The sequence below is a fragment of the Phytophthora infestans genome, genomic scaffold (genome assembly GCF_000142945.1).
Source record: "Phytophthora infestans T30-4 supercont1.17 genomic scaffold, whole genome shotgun sequence".
Lineage (NCBI taxonomy): Eukaryota > Oomycota > Peronosporomycetes > Peronosporales > Peronosporaceae > Phytophthora > Phytophthora infestans.
In genome coordinates, this window is record NW_003303742.1 from 1242451 (window position 1) to 1260418 (window position 17968).

The following is a 17968-nucleotide window of genomic DNA, read 5'->3' on the forward strand; positions in this document are numbered from 1 at the left end:
CAACTCTACGATTGGCAGAAAAAACAGAAGTACCACCTAAACGATTGGTTGAAACAAACATCAGTTTTTGACTAATCGCTGCAACGTCAGCGTTTGACTGGACTGTACCGACGTCGGGATGGACGTCTCGAACGTGTTGCGCGGTGGCTTGCTGTCCGCCAAGGCACTGCAACGCGTCCAGGAGCTGGGTGTATGCGATCGATGCTGTCTGCGCTTCGCTGGAGTTGAGGACTCGGACGTTTACGCGTGAGTAGCTGGAGCTAAACATGACCAGGATGTCTAGAGCCAATGACACGCATTCCCAGCTGCAAATTAACTCATGTTCTGCTGTATTTGTCTGCATATTGTCATTGCAGCTACACTGAAGAGAAACTTGCAGATGCAATGAACGATTTTATTAAAGAGAGTGGCGTGGTCGAGCCGAAAGAGGTCGTCGGTATGTAGTACCACTACAAAGAGGATACCAGCTATCCAGCCATTGTGCTTACAGCTGCCATTTGTGCTTGCTATTACTAGGCTGCACGTGCTGTGTGGGTGTACTGAATGGCGCATTCCATGAGAAGATTCTGGCGGATGTACAGCAATTAGCAGAGGAGGCCGACTACGACGTCAAGGCCTTCTCTCTAAACATCAAACTGCCCAGCGTCGTACTGCTGCGGGAGTACGCGCTGCTTAAATTCTTGCGCTCGAATGTCGACAATTTTCCGCGCAAAATACCGTTTGATATGAAGGATGTGCTTAAGGTGAGACCCACGAAGCCGTATGCTTGAAACCTGTGCTTATTCCTCTCATTGCTCTTGTAATAAACAGTCCTTACTGGCGCCTACCATATCGCGAATGCTGAAGAATGCCGAGTGTGCTACTAAAAGCGAATTCGCAGTGCTGGTCGACATTAAACACGATGAATCCGCTGACGAAGTGCGTCAGATTCCGGCCATCAAGGTACGTCACCAAGCTAACTGTAAAGGCATGTGGTTTGATTGTAATTACTCACGTGGTTATATCTATCTGCATTGTTGTTACTTTTGCAGAAGCAGCTAGACGGCACCCGAAAGCGTGGTCGTGGACCACCTCCGGTTTTCGATGGCTTTGGTGCGGTTTCTCGTGCTCTAGCAGCACTGACGAGTATGCCTGAGTCAATTAAAAGCCCTCCCTCTCGGCTCACTACTGCACCGGAGGCTGCTGCTTCCTTCGAGCGCGACTCCGTGTACATGCAAGGACGATACCTTAAATTCCAGCGTGGACTAAGTCAAACGCCGTGGGTTCTGGATGGTGTGCGAATGGGCGAATCATCTGTGGAAGAATGCATTGGCGATGTCGCTCTGCCGTTTTTTCGGGGATCGAGCTACAAGTTCCACACTGCGGGTCGTGAAGATGTCGACGTGCGGATGCTTGGGAACGGAAGGCCTTTCATCTTGGAGATCTTGGGTGTGCTATCACGTGTATGTTTGTTGTAGTTTGGTAGCCCTTACCGACTGTTGCTGTGCATTTGCAGATGCCAAGAAGGCATACCTGAGTGAGGACGAGTATGACCAGATTCAAAAGGCTGCCAACGATGCGAACAATGGCGCTGTCGAGATTGTGCAAGTCAAGAGCTCCACAAAGGACTATTTCGCAGCATTGCAGGCTGGTGCTGACTCCAAGAAGAAGACTTATTGGTACTAAATTATATGCTCTCATCATTTCCTATTTAACTTGAGCTAACAAGGGACTGCGGCAGCTGTGTTGTTTGGTCAGAAGGAGAATTGACACCGGAAGCTATTGCGAAGATTGACTCGATCCAAGACCTTACCATTCAGCAGCAGACACCCGTCCGTGTGTTGCACCGCAGGACGTTGATGACGCGGCCGAAGATTATTCATGCAGCCAAGTGTGAGGTGTTGAACAAGCACTACATGCTTCTACGTCTCACCACATCTGCAGGAACGTACGTCAAGGAGTTCGTGCACAGTGACCGGGGTCGCACCAACCCCAACATCGCGTCGATCTTGGTATGTTGTGACGCTGAACGTTTGATAAATGGCTACTCTGACCACTTCATCTTTTCCCTGTTGTGTTATTGTAGGGCTGCGATGCTGATATCATCCAACTTGACGTCGAAAGTCTGATCGATGCCCAGTAAAGACTCAGATCCGAGCCAATACATCACATAGAGATACCCCCTTATGACGTCACTCAGTAACACCCTCACTCGTCTTCGGGAAACGCTAAGGATTCATATTGAGATTCGTCCCACAGCTCACCAATCTGGTCGAGCAGTTCTTGAGCTCCCTGTGGCAGTGCAGCTGCAACGTGCTGATCATCCTCGCCATTCTTTTTTGCAGCAACTGATGGTCGAAGCTCCTTCGCAGCCACTGCGGATGATGATGCTTGTAGTAAGTTCAGCACCCCCTTCGTGTTCGTGTTCATGCTGCTTCGAGCATCACTCTTCTGCACCACCGTAGCCGCAACTTGCTCTTTGAACTCCTGGAGGTTTACGATATGTTCCTCAAGAGATCTCTCCATGATAAGCCTGAACACGCGGACTGTACGCTTCTGCCCAATGCGATGTGCTCGATCCATTGCCTGCAGATCGACAAAGGGGTTCCACGAGTGCTCAAGGAAGATGACAGTGTCGGCGCCAGTGAGTGTGAGTCCTAGGCCTCCAACGGATGTAGTCAACAGCAACACGTCGATCGAAGGATCAGCATTGAACTGCTGCACAATATCGGCACGCTTCGTGTGTGGAGTTCGACCATCCAGACGACGATATGTCACGCCAGGCAACGCGTTTTCCAACATTTGCTCCGTGAGATCCAGAGTCTTCTGCAGATGAGCGAACACCAGACACCGATGAGGAGAGAAGCTGGTATCGTCATCACCAGACGCGGAGCTCTGATCCCGTGCCGCAAAGTCGCAGCACTCTACCAAGAGATCGTGCAATCCCGTCATCTTTCCCGAGCTCTTCCAGTCCACAAGCGCTCTCTTCTCCTTTAGAGTCAGACCTCGAGTAACTGCGTCGTCAGCAACCAGCGCTGGGTGTACGCATATCTTGCGAAGTAGTTGGAGATTTGTCAGCACGTTGGTCAATGGTTGTGTATCCACACGCGTTTCTTGCTTCTTCGTGGCTCGAGTAGATCGCTCTGAGTGCACGTGTTCATCTTCTGTCGACGACGCCAGCGCATAAAGCCGTCTCTGCAGCGGAGAAAGAGGTAGCAGCACATTGGAGATGATTTTCGGGGGTAGCTCTTCCAGCACCTGGTCTTTCGTTCGCCGAAGAATAAATGGTAGAACCTTCTGGTGTAATTTCGAGATTGCGATCGCTGCCTGCTCCTTCTGCTTCGTCGTGGCATTTCGTTCTTTCGACTTAGTTATCGGGAGGACAAACTCGCGGCGAAACACAGCGAAGTCGCCCAAGTATCCTGGCATCAAGAACTCGAACAAAGCCCACAAATCGCTAACATTATTCTGCAACGGAGTTCCGCTTAAGGCGACACGATGCGATGCGTGAAGCTCTAACACCGCACGAAATAGTCCCGTGGATGGGTTTCGAATCAAATGCGCCTCGTCAAGCACCACATACGCAAAGTCCGCTGCTCGTAAGTACTCAATATCAGTACGCAGAATCGAGTAAGTCGTCACGAGCAACGTCGGACCATGATACGATATCGAGATACCATTCCTGCGACGTAAACGCTTCCGATCACTCGCTGGCAGTGAATAATCGACGACGGAATGAAAGACGCCAGGAATGTACTTCTTGACCTCGTGAATCCAGTGATGAACGATGATGGGTGGACAAACAATAATGCAAGGCGTGGCGGCATCTGTCGTTCCTAACGTGGCTGCCATAGCAGATAGCGTCTGTAGTGTTTTACCAAGACCCATATCATCCGCAAGAATTCCGTGGAGATTGTTCTTGGCCATAAAGCTGAGCCAGTCCACTCCGTGCTGTTGATACAAGCGCAATGACGTCTCAGGAGCTAACCAAGACTTCACATCGGTATGCTGAACAGCCTTCCCAGCCGTGAAACTCTCGAGAAAACTGCGTGAAACAGCGTTTTCCTCCACAATTGTTCTCAGCGAACCAGGAAGCGACCGGGCCGAAGCACTAAGCTCGAGATCCATTTGAAGCGGAATCAAGGGAACCAAGTCGGCAAATACCCCCGCAGCAAAAGTGCGAACAAGTTTAGACTGCGAGCTCATGGTCTTCATCGCGTAATGAACGAGACTTGGTATGTATGGCGTCAAGTCAGCTCCAAGCGTGTGAACGATACGATCCAACACCATCACAGCAGCTTCAAGCGCTTCAGTCTTCGCAGTGCCAGGGTTGGAAAATGCCACAAAGATCGAGTTGTATACAACGAGCATCGCATGCTCGCGATGTTGGTCTTCAGCGTTCTTGCAGATAGTTGCAACAGCTTGAGCCACCATACGTCGCGTTTGATGGTCTTCACAAGTCTGCTGCATCAATTGCGCCATTCGATCTAGCCAAGATAAACAGGTCCTCATCGCACCACTCGTAATATGCGGCACCACCAGCGTGATTAAGTGCATGCTTCGTTGGATAGTAAACTCGTCGGTATTTTGCTGCATCCAGGCCTTGGAAATGGCATCCTCCAACGCATGACACGTTTCAAATAAACAATCTCCAGCGCGCTTGCAAATCGCACTCAACGCTGCCTCCGCGCCAGCAACTCGGACTTTTGTCTTCTTGAGAACGTCAGGAGGAACAGAGGTAGGGTCGTCCTGCGAGGTTTTTTTGGGGTCGCTGGTATCGCTCGATACATTAACCAACGCTGCAGCACTGTTACAGAGATTGGAGATGATCTTTGCGACACATTTCTTTTGAGTGCGTGCTTGATCCACCACAAAGCCCGCAATCGTCTGCGAAGAAATAGTTCGGAATGCAAATTCGTCTTCCTCCTTGATCGAGTTCATCAGCGCTTTGACCAAGAAGCCGCTCTTTGTAGGAATCGGGACTATTTCACAGTACGCACTACTGCCCAGACCTTGTATTCGGTGATAAAAGCGAGAGAAGCTTTGTTGAACCAGTTCGTCCACCAAAAACACGTCTTGTCGCTTGAAATGTGCCAGTTCAAACTCGTTCGGGTAACTTTGCAAGGCCTCGTAGGGGAACAGAGCGATGTGTTCAGCGATTTGTCGTGAAATGTCTGCTGCTGACGCCGAGGCTGGTCTTTCTGATGACTGAAGCGAGATCCCTGCCGACGAAAAGATGTCGATAATTCGAGCTTCCATCTGCACGACTCGTTTCAATGAGCCATGCTGCTCGATGTAGAATTCTGCTGCTACATCAGGCTGAACCGCCCTCCACTGATTCTCCGCAAACGACCCGAGAGAAGGTCCAATTGCGTCTTGTAAATGCTGCATTCGTCGTGACTGTTCTTGCGGGTTTTCGGCATTTAAATGCTTCTCATAGTAGCCCCATTTTGCCAATGCAAGCAGCACTCCACATTGACGCTCTCCAGAGCTGCTGCTTAAGCCATCGCGGACTAACTGAACCGACTGCGTCATGCACGCACTGGAAAGAGGAACGTGGGCAACAGCAAACCCAACAGCCTCGGCAAACACTACTCGTGAGGACAGGTTCTCTTGTGCTACTTGATCTGCGACGCAACTTACATCTGCAACGGACACCACATCTTCTGCGTTGGTCATTGCAACGTTTAAACAGCTGATCTCATCCGTCGACCACAGTAACTCCATCCACTTTGGTACTTGTTCAGCAACAACAGGCACTAGTAGCTCTTCTTTCGACAGCCTACTGACCACTTGTTTCCACGCAGATAGTAAGCTTCGTTGAACCGCCTGCTCCTTCTCAAGAAGTACTTGAAGTAGTAAATGCGGTAGAAACACTTGAGCAAAGTGGGTTGGATTCGACTTTGAAGACGAAGATTCGCCCGAAAAAATGGCTGCCACGCAGGTTGCACTGGATGCTCGGACAGATTGCGCATGGTGATGAAGAATTGGAACTGTACGCGATAAGTTCTGCCAAAGAGCTGTCTGAACTCCAATATTACTCTGCAAACGTTCTGAAACTCTTGGGTGACTGTGCCAAGAGCTTAGTGCTCGGACAATGCTTGAGGTAACCATCCCAGCTTTTTCGTGACGCTCCAAGGAACCCCACAACATTTCAGCAGCACTCGCAATCTTCACACGCTCAACACGATCCAAGAACGAAACGAAATCTCGAAGTATGTCAGCGGCCAGGACGAGCACGTCCTCTTCTGAATCGGAATGGGAGAATGCCGTCACAACATCATCATAAAAGAGCGGAATCAGCACTTGCGCATGCTTCTTATGAGCTTGGACCAGATATTTCAGTCCTAAGAGCCCACCATGACAAGCCTGCCACGTTGATCCACTGAACAGCGTCCGCACAACTTGCAAATACCCCACCAGAGTCGCTTCGCTCGAGAGACTACCAAGCAAAATACCGAAAACCTGCGCGCAAACCTCGCGTACAGGAGAAACCGACCCATCCGCCGAGTAGTCCACAAACTGATCCAAGGCAAGTACACAGATGCATCGTATCAAACACTCTTCCAGCCACTTATCAACGAAACTTCGCTGCATGATGTTGTCCGCCACTGGACGAACAGCTTCGACAGCAGCTGTGAAGTGAGCGGATAGAAGAATCTGCCGTAACGATAAGAGAGCGCCGTGGCGAACTTCCCACTTGGAATCAAACATACTCTCGAACAAATCCGAGACCAACGCTGCGACGATTGTTGCGTTCGTTTGCGTCTTAGATTCATCGCCCTGACCGTTGGAGCCAATCCCAGAGACCATAACCACATCCTCAGCATCACCGCAATGACCCGCTTTCAGCCGTTTTACGTCACTCTCTGAAGCCGTGTCATTATCGAAGCGACGTTTGGGTCGTGATGGAATCGATAACATTTCACTTGCTTGCTTCCGGTTGGTAGCTGTAGAAAGCTCCTCTTCAGGGCGAGGTTGCGCTTCGCTAGCCTCGATATCATCCGCAATCTCCTGGGCATCTGCAGTATCCACACATTAAATCAGTACCCAAACAACGCCAAACTGTGTTCGACAATCTTTCATACGGTCTCGATTAAGTCGTGGAAGTAGTTGCTTCGTCAATGAATCCTCGCGTGTTTTCCAGATTGGCCCTCCTGCTCCACTTAATCGCCTTAACAATAGTCGACGTTGTTTCACAGCATGAGCCTTCCGCTCTTCCTCCGTCATATTCGTCGTGTATTGATATTCCTACCTCACACACCACCCAACGTCAGTCCCAGTAATTCTACTATCTTCATAGCTGCTCTACCTCTCCTCCGCTGCGCAACAAAGGTGCGCCCTCCTGCACCACCTTGTTGATATCCACCGTCTGCAGATTTAGCGCCGCACTAGAAGCTTCATGACTAACAGCCACAGCACCACAGCAACCATAACAGGTTCAGCGATAATTCATTGTCGCTACTGACCTATGCCCGTGTACAAGAATCCACGTACACGAGGCCAAGGCGAAGAGATCGGCGACGTTCTCGTCCTCGTGCCGCAAGGAGTGCGCCACCACATTAAGGCACTTAGAGGCAGCTACACGAATATCCCACTCGCTGTCTACAATCAGAGGTCGAAGTTGCTGCAAGATAGACGCACAGACATCGGTAGAGCGTGCGGCCACTTCGCCTAATTTCTCCGCCGCATTCTCACGGATCTGCGCGCTGCTTCCATCTGCTCTAGCAGCGCAATTACTTCAGTTAGATAGAGAAAATAAACACGCACTTGATGAATGCATAATCTAAGCCGGTGGACAACTGCGGACCTCGTACGAGCAGGAAGAGACTCTCGAGTCGAGTTGCCTGCGCACTCATGATTAGATGGCACTATCACGGTCAGGAATAGTGACATGTGACAATTTGAGACGTCACTCTTTCCCCTCTTAAATAGTGACCTGATGCCACGCACTTTGCGAATCATTTCGCATAATGGAGGACGCAGCCACGACTGTGCAGGAGTTCGAGCTCACGTGGGTCGTTTACGACCCAAAGGATCCGTTCGGGGCCATTCTGGCACTATGCACGCTGTCCCCCATGTGCGTTCATTTTTTTGAACACGAGTATGAATATTGCTCCCTCTGACATGGCCCTGTAGCTTCCTCGTGATCGTGTACCTCACAGTCGTGGCCTCGCAGCGAGACTTGGACAGCATTTTCATGCTTGTGGGGCAGGTAGGAGAATTTGCGCCTATTCTTGGTGTTGTATGGGCTGTTTGGGGGGGCATTAACGGACTTGCTTGCTCGCAGCTCGTGAGCGTCGTGCTCAATAAAGTCTTAAAGAAACTCATCAACCAGCCGCGACCGGAAGGCGCGTATATGAGCGGACCGGGGATGCCATCGGCGCACTCCCAATTTATGGGTTTCTTCGCAGCTTACATGGTGATCTACACATGGAAGAGGTGGGGATAGATACCGTGCGATAACGCTTCAAAATTTGAGGCACTGACAAGCTGTTCGTGGCTGTTACCAGGCTGAACTCCCGTCGATTTCTGGAGCAGTGGTTCACTATTTTCAGTGCTGTTATGTCGGCAGTGTTGACCTGCTACTCGCGAATCCACTTGAACTACCACTCGATTGACCAAGTGGTTGTTGGTGCCGCCGTCGGGGTGCTTACTGGGACTGTCTGGTACGCTCTGGTCGCTGCGGTAAGCTGGATTAGCTACTATTACTATGCCTACTGTTGTGTAAATTTGACATCATTCACGGAAATTTCAACAGGCCTCTCCGTGGTTGTTCCCTCGTTTAGTGGAGTCGCGCCTTGCCAAGTTTTTCTACGTCCGCGACATCTCGCACATCCCCGACTTGACTGTCTACCAACACGAAGTTTGCAAAAAGGCTACTGCTACTTCTCCTAAGAAGAAGTCTCAGTAGGTGTATGAAGCAAAGAACTACGCACGGGGAACATCAAATTCTGATCGTGCTTGCTTAAATAGAAAAAAATGTTCATTTATGACGGCGCTGCTAATAAGGAGACCACCTTCATGCCGATCCGAATGACGTCCAGTTCCTGTATCATTTGCTTTACAAGAAATGATGAGAGCACTTTATGTATCGATTTCGGTCGGATAAATGCTCGTCTACAGTACACTTAACTTGCTCTTTGTACAATTATCAAAATTCATGCTTTCTCGCTGTAGTATGCACTTGGATCATTCTTGACTACATGTAGAAGTCGCGTAAGCTGAAACCTGTTGGATGAGACGATGACATTCCGCTCAATATCGTCGTGGAAACGCATCGTACAGTGAGCGTTCATCGCAAACGACAGCTCGTTACCCTTGTATGTGCTAGCGAAGCTAGTTAAGCGTGTTTCTTCTGGCTTCAAGACATTAATGCACGACAAAGAAATTAGTACATGTGATCCTATCAACTAACTATTGAGTTGGAATGGACGCTACACGCACTCTTCTGGCAACTTTGATTTTTTCCAAAGAAGTGAAAATGAATTGGCAAGAAATCGATGCACAAGATTTTCAACCAAGGCTGTGAACCCTGAAGCCTTGTCTGGACCCTTCTCATAAAGGTGATGACAACGCCCAGCGCCTCATGCTCTCCAGGAATGACGAAAAACGAAACCAAAAATGCTCACGTTGTAAGGTGCAAATCGCATCGGATCATCGGTTGATACATTTTTTTCGGTACAGCAAAACGTGGCACTCAATGACCAAGACAGCGGAGACCAAGGGCAAGGCGCTCAAGGCCTTCGAGCTCACATGGGTCATATACGACCCAACAGACCGTTTCGGCGTCATCATGGCGCTCTTCACTCTCTCGCCAGTGTACGTATTAACATGTCGTTTGTTTTAAGGACTTCCGGAGCTAACTAGAAATGCAACGGCAGATTCGTGACGCTCATGCATGTGACGCTCGTCACCTTCCAGCGCGACTTGGACAGCGTCAGTATGTTTCTTGGCCAGGTAAGGACTCGCCTTTTGCTGCATTGGATTCAATTACCTTGACTAACGGCTGGCAGGTCATTAGTGAAGTGATCAACAAGATCCTCAAGAAGACAATTAACCAGCAGCGACCGGATGGCGCACGTATGAGTGGCTCCGGAATGCCCTCAGCCCATTCGCAGTTCATCTCGTATTTTGCCTCCTACGCCGTCGCCTATACGTACTCGAGGTAAATCCATCCGGTATGCTCTCAAAAGTGCAGGAAATTACTAACCGTTAAAATTTGTGTCCGCAGGTTGAACGCACACCGCTACATCGAGCAGTGGATCACTATCGCCGGCTGTATTTTCCTTGCTGCGTTCACTTGCTACTCTCGAGTGCGCTTGGGCTATCACACGAAGGACCAAGTTGCCGTGGGTGCAATTGTCGGAACGATTGTCGGCTTCAGCTGGCATTCGCTAGTTTCAACGGTACGTCTTGGTCAATCTTCAGCGGTGCAACTCCACGCTGACGCTGCTATTCAGCAGGTGTCGCCATGGTTATTCCCACTCATCGTCCAGTCGCGACTCGCTCAGTTCTTCTACTTGCGTGACATCTCCCATATTCCCGATCTCATCGTGTACCAGCACGAACTCTGCTACTCGACAGCCGCAGCCTTCAAAATTAAGTTCCTATAGACTTTCCTGCCAACTAGGAAACACGCCTGTGATTTAGAGGTCTTTCAAGTCCAATTAGAAAAAGCTAACGTGCATTGGTCAGCGTGACCTTTACACGAATAATCAAATAATGGCGCACTATCGTTATACCCCTTCATTACTCTTCAGCTCTAGCTGGCCGTCTGACCCGACGGCAAACTGTGAGAGTAGTCGACGTGTGACCGCTTAAAGTTCTCAGCCCACATTTTCTCAAACAGTTCTCGCTCGTGTTGCGGCTGCGGTGGACGAAGCTCCTTTGGCAGTTGTGCAGCTGGCCTGTGGCCCACAGGGTCTGTTGGCCGCGCGTTTACCTTACCCATGTAGCCTCCAAGGAAATTGATCAGCACAGTCGGCTCGTTGGATTCGTACATGAGCTCACGCATGAAGTTTTCGAGTGTAATACACTTCTGGTGCAGATACGACGGCTCCAGTCGGTTGAACCAGCGCGTCTCGATGCCTGCCCATGCGTCTTGTGTGCGTGTGTACCGCGTCTGGTCCAGAGTCTTGACTAGCTCTCCGAACTCCGAGTACCGTCGCCAGTCTGCGTACAGCTCCTTGCCGAGCATGAGTGTGATTAAATACTGCGCATGGCGATCGGCACCAGCGCGTGACTGCACGATACGGAACTTTGGGATGGACACTGTGGCGGAAACCACTTTGCTGTTACCCTCTGTGACGATAGTAAATGTCTTGTGCGCTGCTGTATTGCGCGTGTTGGTCTGTTCATCGCCCAAGACGTGGACGTTGCCCACGTCAATAAGTCCCAAGTCGGCACTAAGTCGACGTCGCAGCGAGTGGACGGAGCCGTCGCCGCCCCAGCTTTCGCTGCTCGAGTCGATGTCTGCGAACCAGCCCCACTCGGCGCTGCCTTCCTTGCTCATCATGGAGGACGAGCGGATGCGCGACGGCGGACCGCCTTCTCCACCACCAGCAACAACGCCACACACAAACGTCCCAACGACAAGACAAGTCACCAAATCACAACAGTCAGTTCATTCGTCTGCGACGTCAACTTCAAGCACAGCAGGCGGCAAGAATTCAAGTACAATGCGGCTGTTACCGTACCTCGAGGTGACGCAAAGTGAGCGTGGGCGCGCATCAGCTCCGACTTGACCGTGCGCTGGTCGCAGGTGTTCATGTATGTGGCAATAACGTCCACGGCGGGTCGACCGCGAGGAGTGTTGGTCACCATCGTGGTGGATGGTACCGAATAGGAGAGCGACGTGGGGAGCTTGTCAGAGTGTTCAGGCGAAGAATCGGCCGTGTCGGAAGTCGCGTCGGATGCCAGCGAAACGCGGCGGCGAGCAGCCGAGTCAAAGCTGAATACGGCGCTCACACTCTCACGGCATTTGACGTAAGGTAGCGACTGTACTGTGAGCCGCTGCAGCTTGTCTTCGTCGGCGTGGAAAGCGTCGGCGACCTCAGCGGCGTCCCCATCGCTGGCGCTGTCATCTCCCTGGTGGAGATATTCCTTTGCGGTCTCGATCAGGTTCGGATCGGTCATCATGTCGGAGGAGAGACGCAACAGGCGCGTAAGGCGCTCGCGAACGTCCTCGGGGGCTCCAGGCGCGTGGTAGCTCAGCACTACTCCTCCGTTAACGTACGGGGCCACCGGCTGCGGCCGTGTCTGCAAGCAGAAGAAGGCCTGGCCAATGATTCTGCTGAGTCGCTCGCTCTTCTTGGCGGCGAAACTGAGTTGCCTGAGCCAAGGAGAGAAGATCCAACGAATGCGTAGACTGGACGCGAAGAGCGATGAGCGATCGGCGACGCTGATGGTGAAACTGGCGCGTTCTGGGGGGAGAGCTCGAGCGAGCGATCGCTGCAAGCTTCAGGCGCTGGTTGAGTATGAGTAGTGACGTTGAAGAACCGTCGCGGGAGAGTAGTTTTCCTTCCAAAATCTTATTGAAATGGGTACAGCGTGTGGCCCAAATGGGAGGCGTTACGAAAAGTGCCTTTGCACTGCCACGACGACGATTACAGTATAAAGCAAGCCTTCTACGAGCCCAGGGATAGGGGAGCTTGTATCTTCAAGGACCTCGGCTCCGTCATATCTTTTGGAGCCAGGCGAATACAGCACTGGGCTCCACCCAATTAAGTCCGAGAGTACAGACCCAACGCAGGCTCTCTTTGAGGCTCTTATTCCAGGCTCTTGTGGCACTTTATTTTAGTTATTCAGGCTCGTGTCTACGCGACTTGATTGGATAACTACATTTCAGTTTTCTAGGATGCAATCTAGACCACTTGTCGACTCAACACAGCTTGAAGCTCGCAGCTCTCTTTTCCACACTTCGAAAATGTGGCCAAGTCTGTTCCAACGCCTCCAAGAGATACGCGCGCTGCGCGCAAGCGGGCAGGACCAGGAAGGACTGACGGGGGGGGGGGCTGGCGAAGCTGCGTCCCCAGACTCTGATAGACGAGATGCGGCCTCCCGTAGAGCACCACAAAGAAGCTTAACGTCCATTCGACCGCGGTCGCAGACACACGCAGTCACTCCGCCCGTCAATAACTCGACAAATGAGCAGGCTAGCCAGAATGGTGAAGAAGTCATTGCTTCAAGTGTTGGTGCATCGCGCGCATCAACTGTTTCAGCTGGTCAGGTGGACCAAAGCACAGCAGCACGTGTGCCACCGCATGGGTCTTCGTCAGCTGTGGTGGCAGATGCTCACAGCGTGCGTGGTATTGCAAGTGATATCGAAGTTGCAAATATAAAGCCACCCGCTGCGGTGACAAACGCAATCGCAGCGTTTCCTGAGGTGCCAGGGCTAGTGCTGAAGCCTCCTACAGAAAAGGAGACATCCTATATATACAAATGGGGCGTCCGCGTTGAGGTCGTCGAGCGTGGGGTTCCTGTTCGTCACTGGATTTACCTAGCTGACGAAACCTGCAGGAGAAACGGAACCAATTGTACACTGTCCTGGTATCGCACGTCTAAACCGGCGAATCACTTAGCAGCGGCCCACCGAGTTGTGTCCATGAGAACGAAAGCACAACTGGGTGAGAAACGAAAACGTGAGGACGAGATCGAGCATTTACGTTCTTCATCCTTGTTCAAAAACAATCCGCGCAGATTTGCCTTACTTATGGAGACGCTACGAATTATCAATAACAACCTCCCTTTCAGATTTGGTGAGTACCGAGAATCCCGTATTGTCGAGCCCTGCTAAAGCGAGAAGACGTACAGATCATTATAAACGCAGCCAAGATAAGACGAGCAATTATTGAGCTCTATTCGTCCACGCGAGTCGAGATTATGAGCGTGTTGGGGGACAGCAAACTGGGGTCCTTTGGCAATTTCGTCATAATGAGTGATTTCTGGACGTGCAAAATTACCCACAAGAAATACATGGGCGCTCGTGTATATTTCATCGACTCTAACTGGGAATTCCGATCTATTCTTCTCGGAGTGCGCAGATTTTCACCAAGTTATGGAGACCGTGAAATGGGGATTCAAGGTCCTTACAAGGCTTGGACTCTTCAACTACTTGGTGATTTTGGGCTGACTCCGAGTGATTTCTTCGGTGCAACAAGCGACGGTGGCCCTGATGTTAAAAGCTTGCTAAAAAGGGGGCTGAAACTAAAATGGGAATGGTGCATGGCTCACATGGCGCATGCTGCCACTAAAGAAGCCTGCGGAATGAATGGAGATGCTCAGCGGTCCCATAATCCAGTCATGACGGAGCTGATTGCCCGCATCAAGAGAACAATTTTTGACGTCCAGTCTAATGAAAAGACTGGAGATCTGTTTGCTGCACTTTGCCGAACGCAGACAATCACCTCTACTACCCAGTTACTAGGTTACGCGGCGAATCGGTTTTTGAGCATCACTGGCACCATCCGCCGAATATTGGAGAAGTGGGGAGCACTTGTCGAGTGGTACGACGAACGCGCCGCCTCGCCCTCCGACAGCGCGTATCTCCGCCATCTTTCAGGCTGAAAAACCGTCGCAGGGATCTTCAGCAGATTTTATCACTGCTGGATCCAATCTCGAGGCTTAAGAGACTCTGCCAGGCCGAGCGTCCTAACCAAGTAGAAGTGCTCATGGATCTGTATCAAATACGTCTCGACACATTGAATTTGGAGGAGGCTTTGTTAGATTATCGATCGAAGCCCGATTCGCTCAAATGGATTGCAGTAGACGACCTGACAGAGATTGCGGTGCAAACTAGGCGATTATTACGCAGTGCTTTTGATCCGCGTTTCTTCTGCCGCTACACAAGTGAGACTTATCTCGATGAAGGATCTTTTGTTTTCGAAATGCAGCAAAGACTGCACCCTGACTTCAAAAACCCGGAGAAGTCCCTCAACGCGGTCGTGAAAATGTTGTACAAGGAAAAAGAAATGTCGGAAGATGCAATAACCGTGTTCGTTAGCTCCGTGAATGAGGCAGTGAAGACAAGGCTTCGTACATTGATGGAGAAGGTAGTAGACCCTGTTGCAAGTGATATGGTGCGTCGTCAGCATTCTGCCGAAGATGACCCACCCCTCATCAGCGGTATACGTGCACGGTTTGGAAACCGTGCTACTCAACGTCCGTTTCCTACTCAACCTGATCGAGTTAGCCAGGAGCTTCGCAACTGGGAGATTGATCAGACTGAGATGAGAGCCAATGAAGACGTGCTTGCTTTTTGGATGCGAATGGAGCACAGTGGCGGCTACAGTATATTACCGAGGGTGGCGAAAGTTTTATTTGCTTTACCCTCATCATCCGCCCAGATCGAGAGAGACTTCAGTGTGTGTGGGGAGATGGTGACATCACAACGTGCAAGCCTTTCAAACGAGAATGTCGACATGTGTGCTTTTCTTAATCGAAACGAAGCCTTTGTGGACATTGCACAGTGCGAGTCAATCCCGGACGATGAACTGGATTCTCATATCCCTCAGTGTGTGAGCTACGTAATGGAGGCTACACCACGTGATGATGAAGACGAAATGATTCTCGACTTATTTTCTCAAGCGAGCGTTGAAGAAGAGGAAAAGGGTGTGTGATACTACTATTGCAGCGGTCGCCGTCCATGTATCTACATTTTCGTCATTTTTCTGGCGAGCGACGACACCTTCATAACCTGAAGCTCTTCCATACGGCGGCAGTTCAGCCAATATGACATGACCGCTTCCGACCATGCACGATGAGTGGCTGCGCAGATGAAACGGCTTCTCGATGACCTCTTGTTTGTCTGGGGTTGCAGGCAACGTAGTGATGTTCCAGGTGTCAACTCGTTCTCACCGACCGTCGACGTCTCGTTGCAGTACTAAGTGGTGGGCTCGGCTACGTCATCTTCCTCGCCGTATACCATCGCCTGACCGTTGACGCTCAATCCCTCGCCAGCGTTAATGTGGCGCCGCCGTGCAGGATAAACGGTTGAGCCCCGTTGCTCTTATTCAGAGCCATCCAAAGGACATATCCGTGGTATTCTTCGCTACCACGAGAAGGTCAATTTGCTGTCCGATGTTAATAGTGATGTTGGTGATGAGCTTGGACGGCTCCAGTGATTCTCCGCTCGGTGCGATGGCGCGAAGTTGATGCCCGTCAATGCTGAATTCAAACTGGTCAAGTGCCCTCATGAACATGAGGCGGAGGTGATATGATTTACCCGCTTGGAAGCGGAAATGAGTAAGTGGCTGGTCCTCTGGGCACTGTTTGAAGCCGTGTGATGCTGCAGCGGCACAGTTGTAGCGACCGCGATTGTTGATCAAGATTAAGCCTTTTTTTCGCCAGTTGGACCTTGTATTCGGCGCCGACGTCCATCTCCCAAGGCTGAAGCTGATCCTCGCGTGGGTGAATTATCAGAGACCCACGCTGACCGTACGTGTACTGGGTATTGTGGTCACAGTGCCACCAGAAATTACCGTCCTTGTCTGCTCCGAAATGATGCGTTGTGGGGATGTAGCACTGCGTGATAGCCGATAATCAGTTCATCGCTTGAGTGCCGAGCATGCCAGTGCAGACACGTGGGTTCATCCAGTCTTAACAAGAATGTCATTGAGCAAGATGTCGCGGCTGTCGACAAAAGCGAGACCATTTTGGCCGGGGGCAAGTTCCCTGGGAAGGGCGTTTTAACAGAGAATGGGTCCCCGTGTCGGACGAGAGATCACGGACACGGAGGCGTCGTCGCCGGCATAGTAATCGTAGGCGAAGCTGTCGTGTCTGGACTAGAGGGAAAGGTGTCATCGTCGCCGGCGTTGACGAGGAGGCAGCGTATGTCGTATCAGGAAGCGATGCTACTGGGCAAGGCGATTCCTCCGACATGGTTTGTGACAAGTTTGTCGAAGGCTGTGCGTCTACGGTATCGTGAAAGTGATTAATGTGTAAGTCCGTCCCCACTGGCATTGGCGTAATTGAGTTGGGTCGGAAAGCAATAATAAATACAATGTATTAATAGCTGTCATGGTAGAAGGATAGCCTCTCGACATCATTGATGGAGCACGAAATGTATTTAAAAATCATAACAATGACTAACATATAGAGGTCGGTGTCATCATCAGCTACCATTCGTCTCGTTCTTGTGAAGAGCATCGTATCGGCGAGCGGCCAGTTCCGATCGACGCTTGACAGCTTTCTGTGCTTGGTCAATTGCGCGCTTGACCTTAGTAGAATGATGCGGCACCGGAACTTGCTCTTGCTGGGATCGGAGCTGTACAGGATCAGATGAAACCGGGGGAATTGTGACGCTAAGACTTGGTGTAAGCTGGAGAACTCGACGTAGCTCTGCTTGGACATACTGCTCCATACGACCCACTCGCTTATCTTGAGACCACTTATTTTCTTTCGCCAGATCATTCATGTGCTTTACAAGGACGGGTACTGTATTATCCCCGCGCTCAGTACGACGTTTTGGTGGCACTCTAATAATTGGTGACTTCTCATTCGTCTTGTTTTCGAGTTTATCGAGTCGTGCCTTCAGTTCTCGAACTTCTGTGTTGAGTTCTGTGCGGGTGCGCTCAAGTTCCCCTTCAACTGCGCGAGTGGCCTCCATTTGACGACGCGATTCAATTACGCGTTCCTCATGGGCTTTTTGTAGCATGTCACGGACTCGGTTTTCCATGTGTACCTCTGTCGCTGCGGATTCATCTTTTAGCTGCTGGCGAATGTTTTCACGCATGTTGTTGCCAATCTTTTCGAAACTGTTTATCATTTCGTTGCTAATCTGTGAGTGCGCTCTGTACAAGATGCTTAATTTTATGCTCCATCTTCTCTTCCTGATTAGCCACGTACTCCGACACCAGCCTTTGAACGCGCCAAATCGTCAATCTACCGGTGGTAACACCTCCACTCTCCTCCAACTTTGCAATACAGTTCTCCACAATACTCGAAGTCATCTGCTGAAACTTCATGTCGATCTGCTTCTGCATTGCAT

The 17968-nt window shown here is 50.7% G+C and overlaps 8 protein-coding genes across 8 annotated transcripts; 4 read left to right on the top strand and 4 right to left on the bottom strand.

The window, feature by feature from the left end:
- Positions 1-118: 118 nt before the first annotated feature.
- On the top strand, positions 119-2166 carry PITG_09987 (tRNA pseudouridine synthase, putative; the record flags this gene model as incomplete). The annotated part of the gene is made up of 8 exons (XM_002902477.1): positions 119-246; positions 357-436; positions 517-743; positions 811-942; positions 1032-1430; positions 1507-1658; positions 1721-1991; positions 2066-2166. 8 exons carry the CDS (start codon positions 119-121, stop codon positions 2120-2122), a joined length of 1446 nt encoding a protein of 481 aa, XP_002902523.1.
- Positions 2167-2187: 21 nt separating this feature from the next.
- On the bottom strand, positions 2188-6693 carry PITG_09988 (uncharacterized protein; the record flags this gene model as incomplete). Its single annotated transcript, XM_002902478.1, has 3 exons — positions 2188-4692; positions 4774-5589; positions 5665-6693. The coding sequence occupies 3 exons, from the start codon at positions 6691-6693 to the stop codon at positions 2188-2190; spliced, it is 4350 nt and encodes a 1449-aa protein (XP_002902524.1).
- A 324-nt stretch (positions 6694-7017) lies between these two features.
- On the bottom strand, positions 7018-7838 carry PITG_09989 (uncharacterized protein; the record flags this gene model as incomplete). The annotated part of the gene is made up of 4 exons (XM_002902479.1): positions 7018-7230; positions 7292-7385; positions 7473-7698; positions 7790-7838. 4 exons carry the CDS (start codon positions 7836-7838, stop codon positions 7018-7020), a joined length of 582 nt encoding a protein of 193 aa, XP_002902525.1.
- A 114-nt stretch (positions 7839-7952) lies between these two features.
- PITG_09990 (dolichyldiphosphatase, putative) lies at positions 7953-8893 on the top strand (the record flags this gene model as incomplete). The annotated part of the gene is made up of 5 exons (XM_002902480.1): positions 7953-8059; positions 8119-8194; positions 8270-8421; positions 8493-8667; positions 8741-8893. The coding sequence occupies 5 exons, from the start codon at positions 7953-7955 to the stop codon at positions 8891-8893; spliced, it is 663 nt and encodes a 220-aa protein (XP_002902526.1).
- A 598-nt stretch (positions 8894-9491) lies between these two features.
- Positions 9492-10595, top strand: PITG_09991 (dolichyldiphosphatase 1, putative; the record flags this gene model as incomplete). The annotated part of the gene is made up of 5 exons (XM_002902481.1): positions 9492-9801; positions 9864-9939; positions 9996-10147; positions 10214-10388; positions 10446-10595. The coding sequence occupies 5 exons, from the start codon at positions 9683-9685 to the stop codon at positions 10593-10595; spliced, it is 672 nt and encodes a 223-aa protein (XP_002902527.1).
- Positions 10596-10713: 118 nt separating this feature from the next.
- On the bottom strand, positions 10714-12662 carry PITG_09992 (uncharacterized protein; the record flags this gene model as incomplete). The annotated part of the gene is made up of 3 exons (XM_002902482.1): positions 10714-11454; positions 11679-12439; positions 12613-12662. 3 exons carry the CDS (start codon positions 12660-12662, stop codon positions 10745-10747), a joined length of 1521 nt encoding a protein of 506 aa, XP_002902528.1.
- A 163-nt stretch (positions 12663-12825) lies between these two features.
- On the bottom strand, positions 12826-13161 carry PITG_22905 (uncharacterized protein; the record flags this gene model as incomplete). Its single annotated transcript, XM_002902483.1, has 1 exon — positions 12826-13161. The coding sequence occupies one exon, from the start codon at positions 13159-13161 to the stop codon at positions 12826-12828; it is 336 nt and encodes a 111-aa protein (XP_002902529.1).
- Positions 13162-13244: 83 nt separating this feature from the next.
- PITG_09993 (uncharacterized protein) lies at positions 13245-14113 on the top strand (the record flags this gene model as incomplete). Its single annotated transcript, XM_002902484.1, has 3 exons — positions 13245-13282; positions 13501-13607; positions 14025-14113. The coding sequence occupies 3 exons, from the start codon at positions 13245-13247 to the stop codon at positions 14111-14113; spliced, it is 234 nt and encodes a 77-aa protein (XP_002902530.1).
- Positions 14114-17968: the final 3855 nt, after the last annotated feature.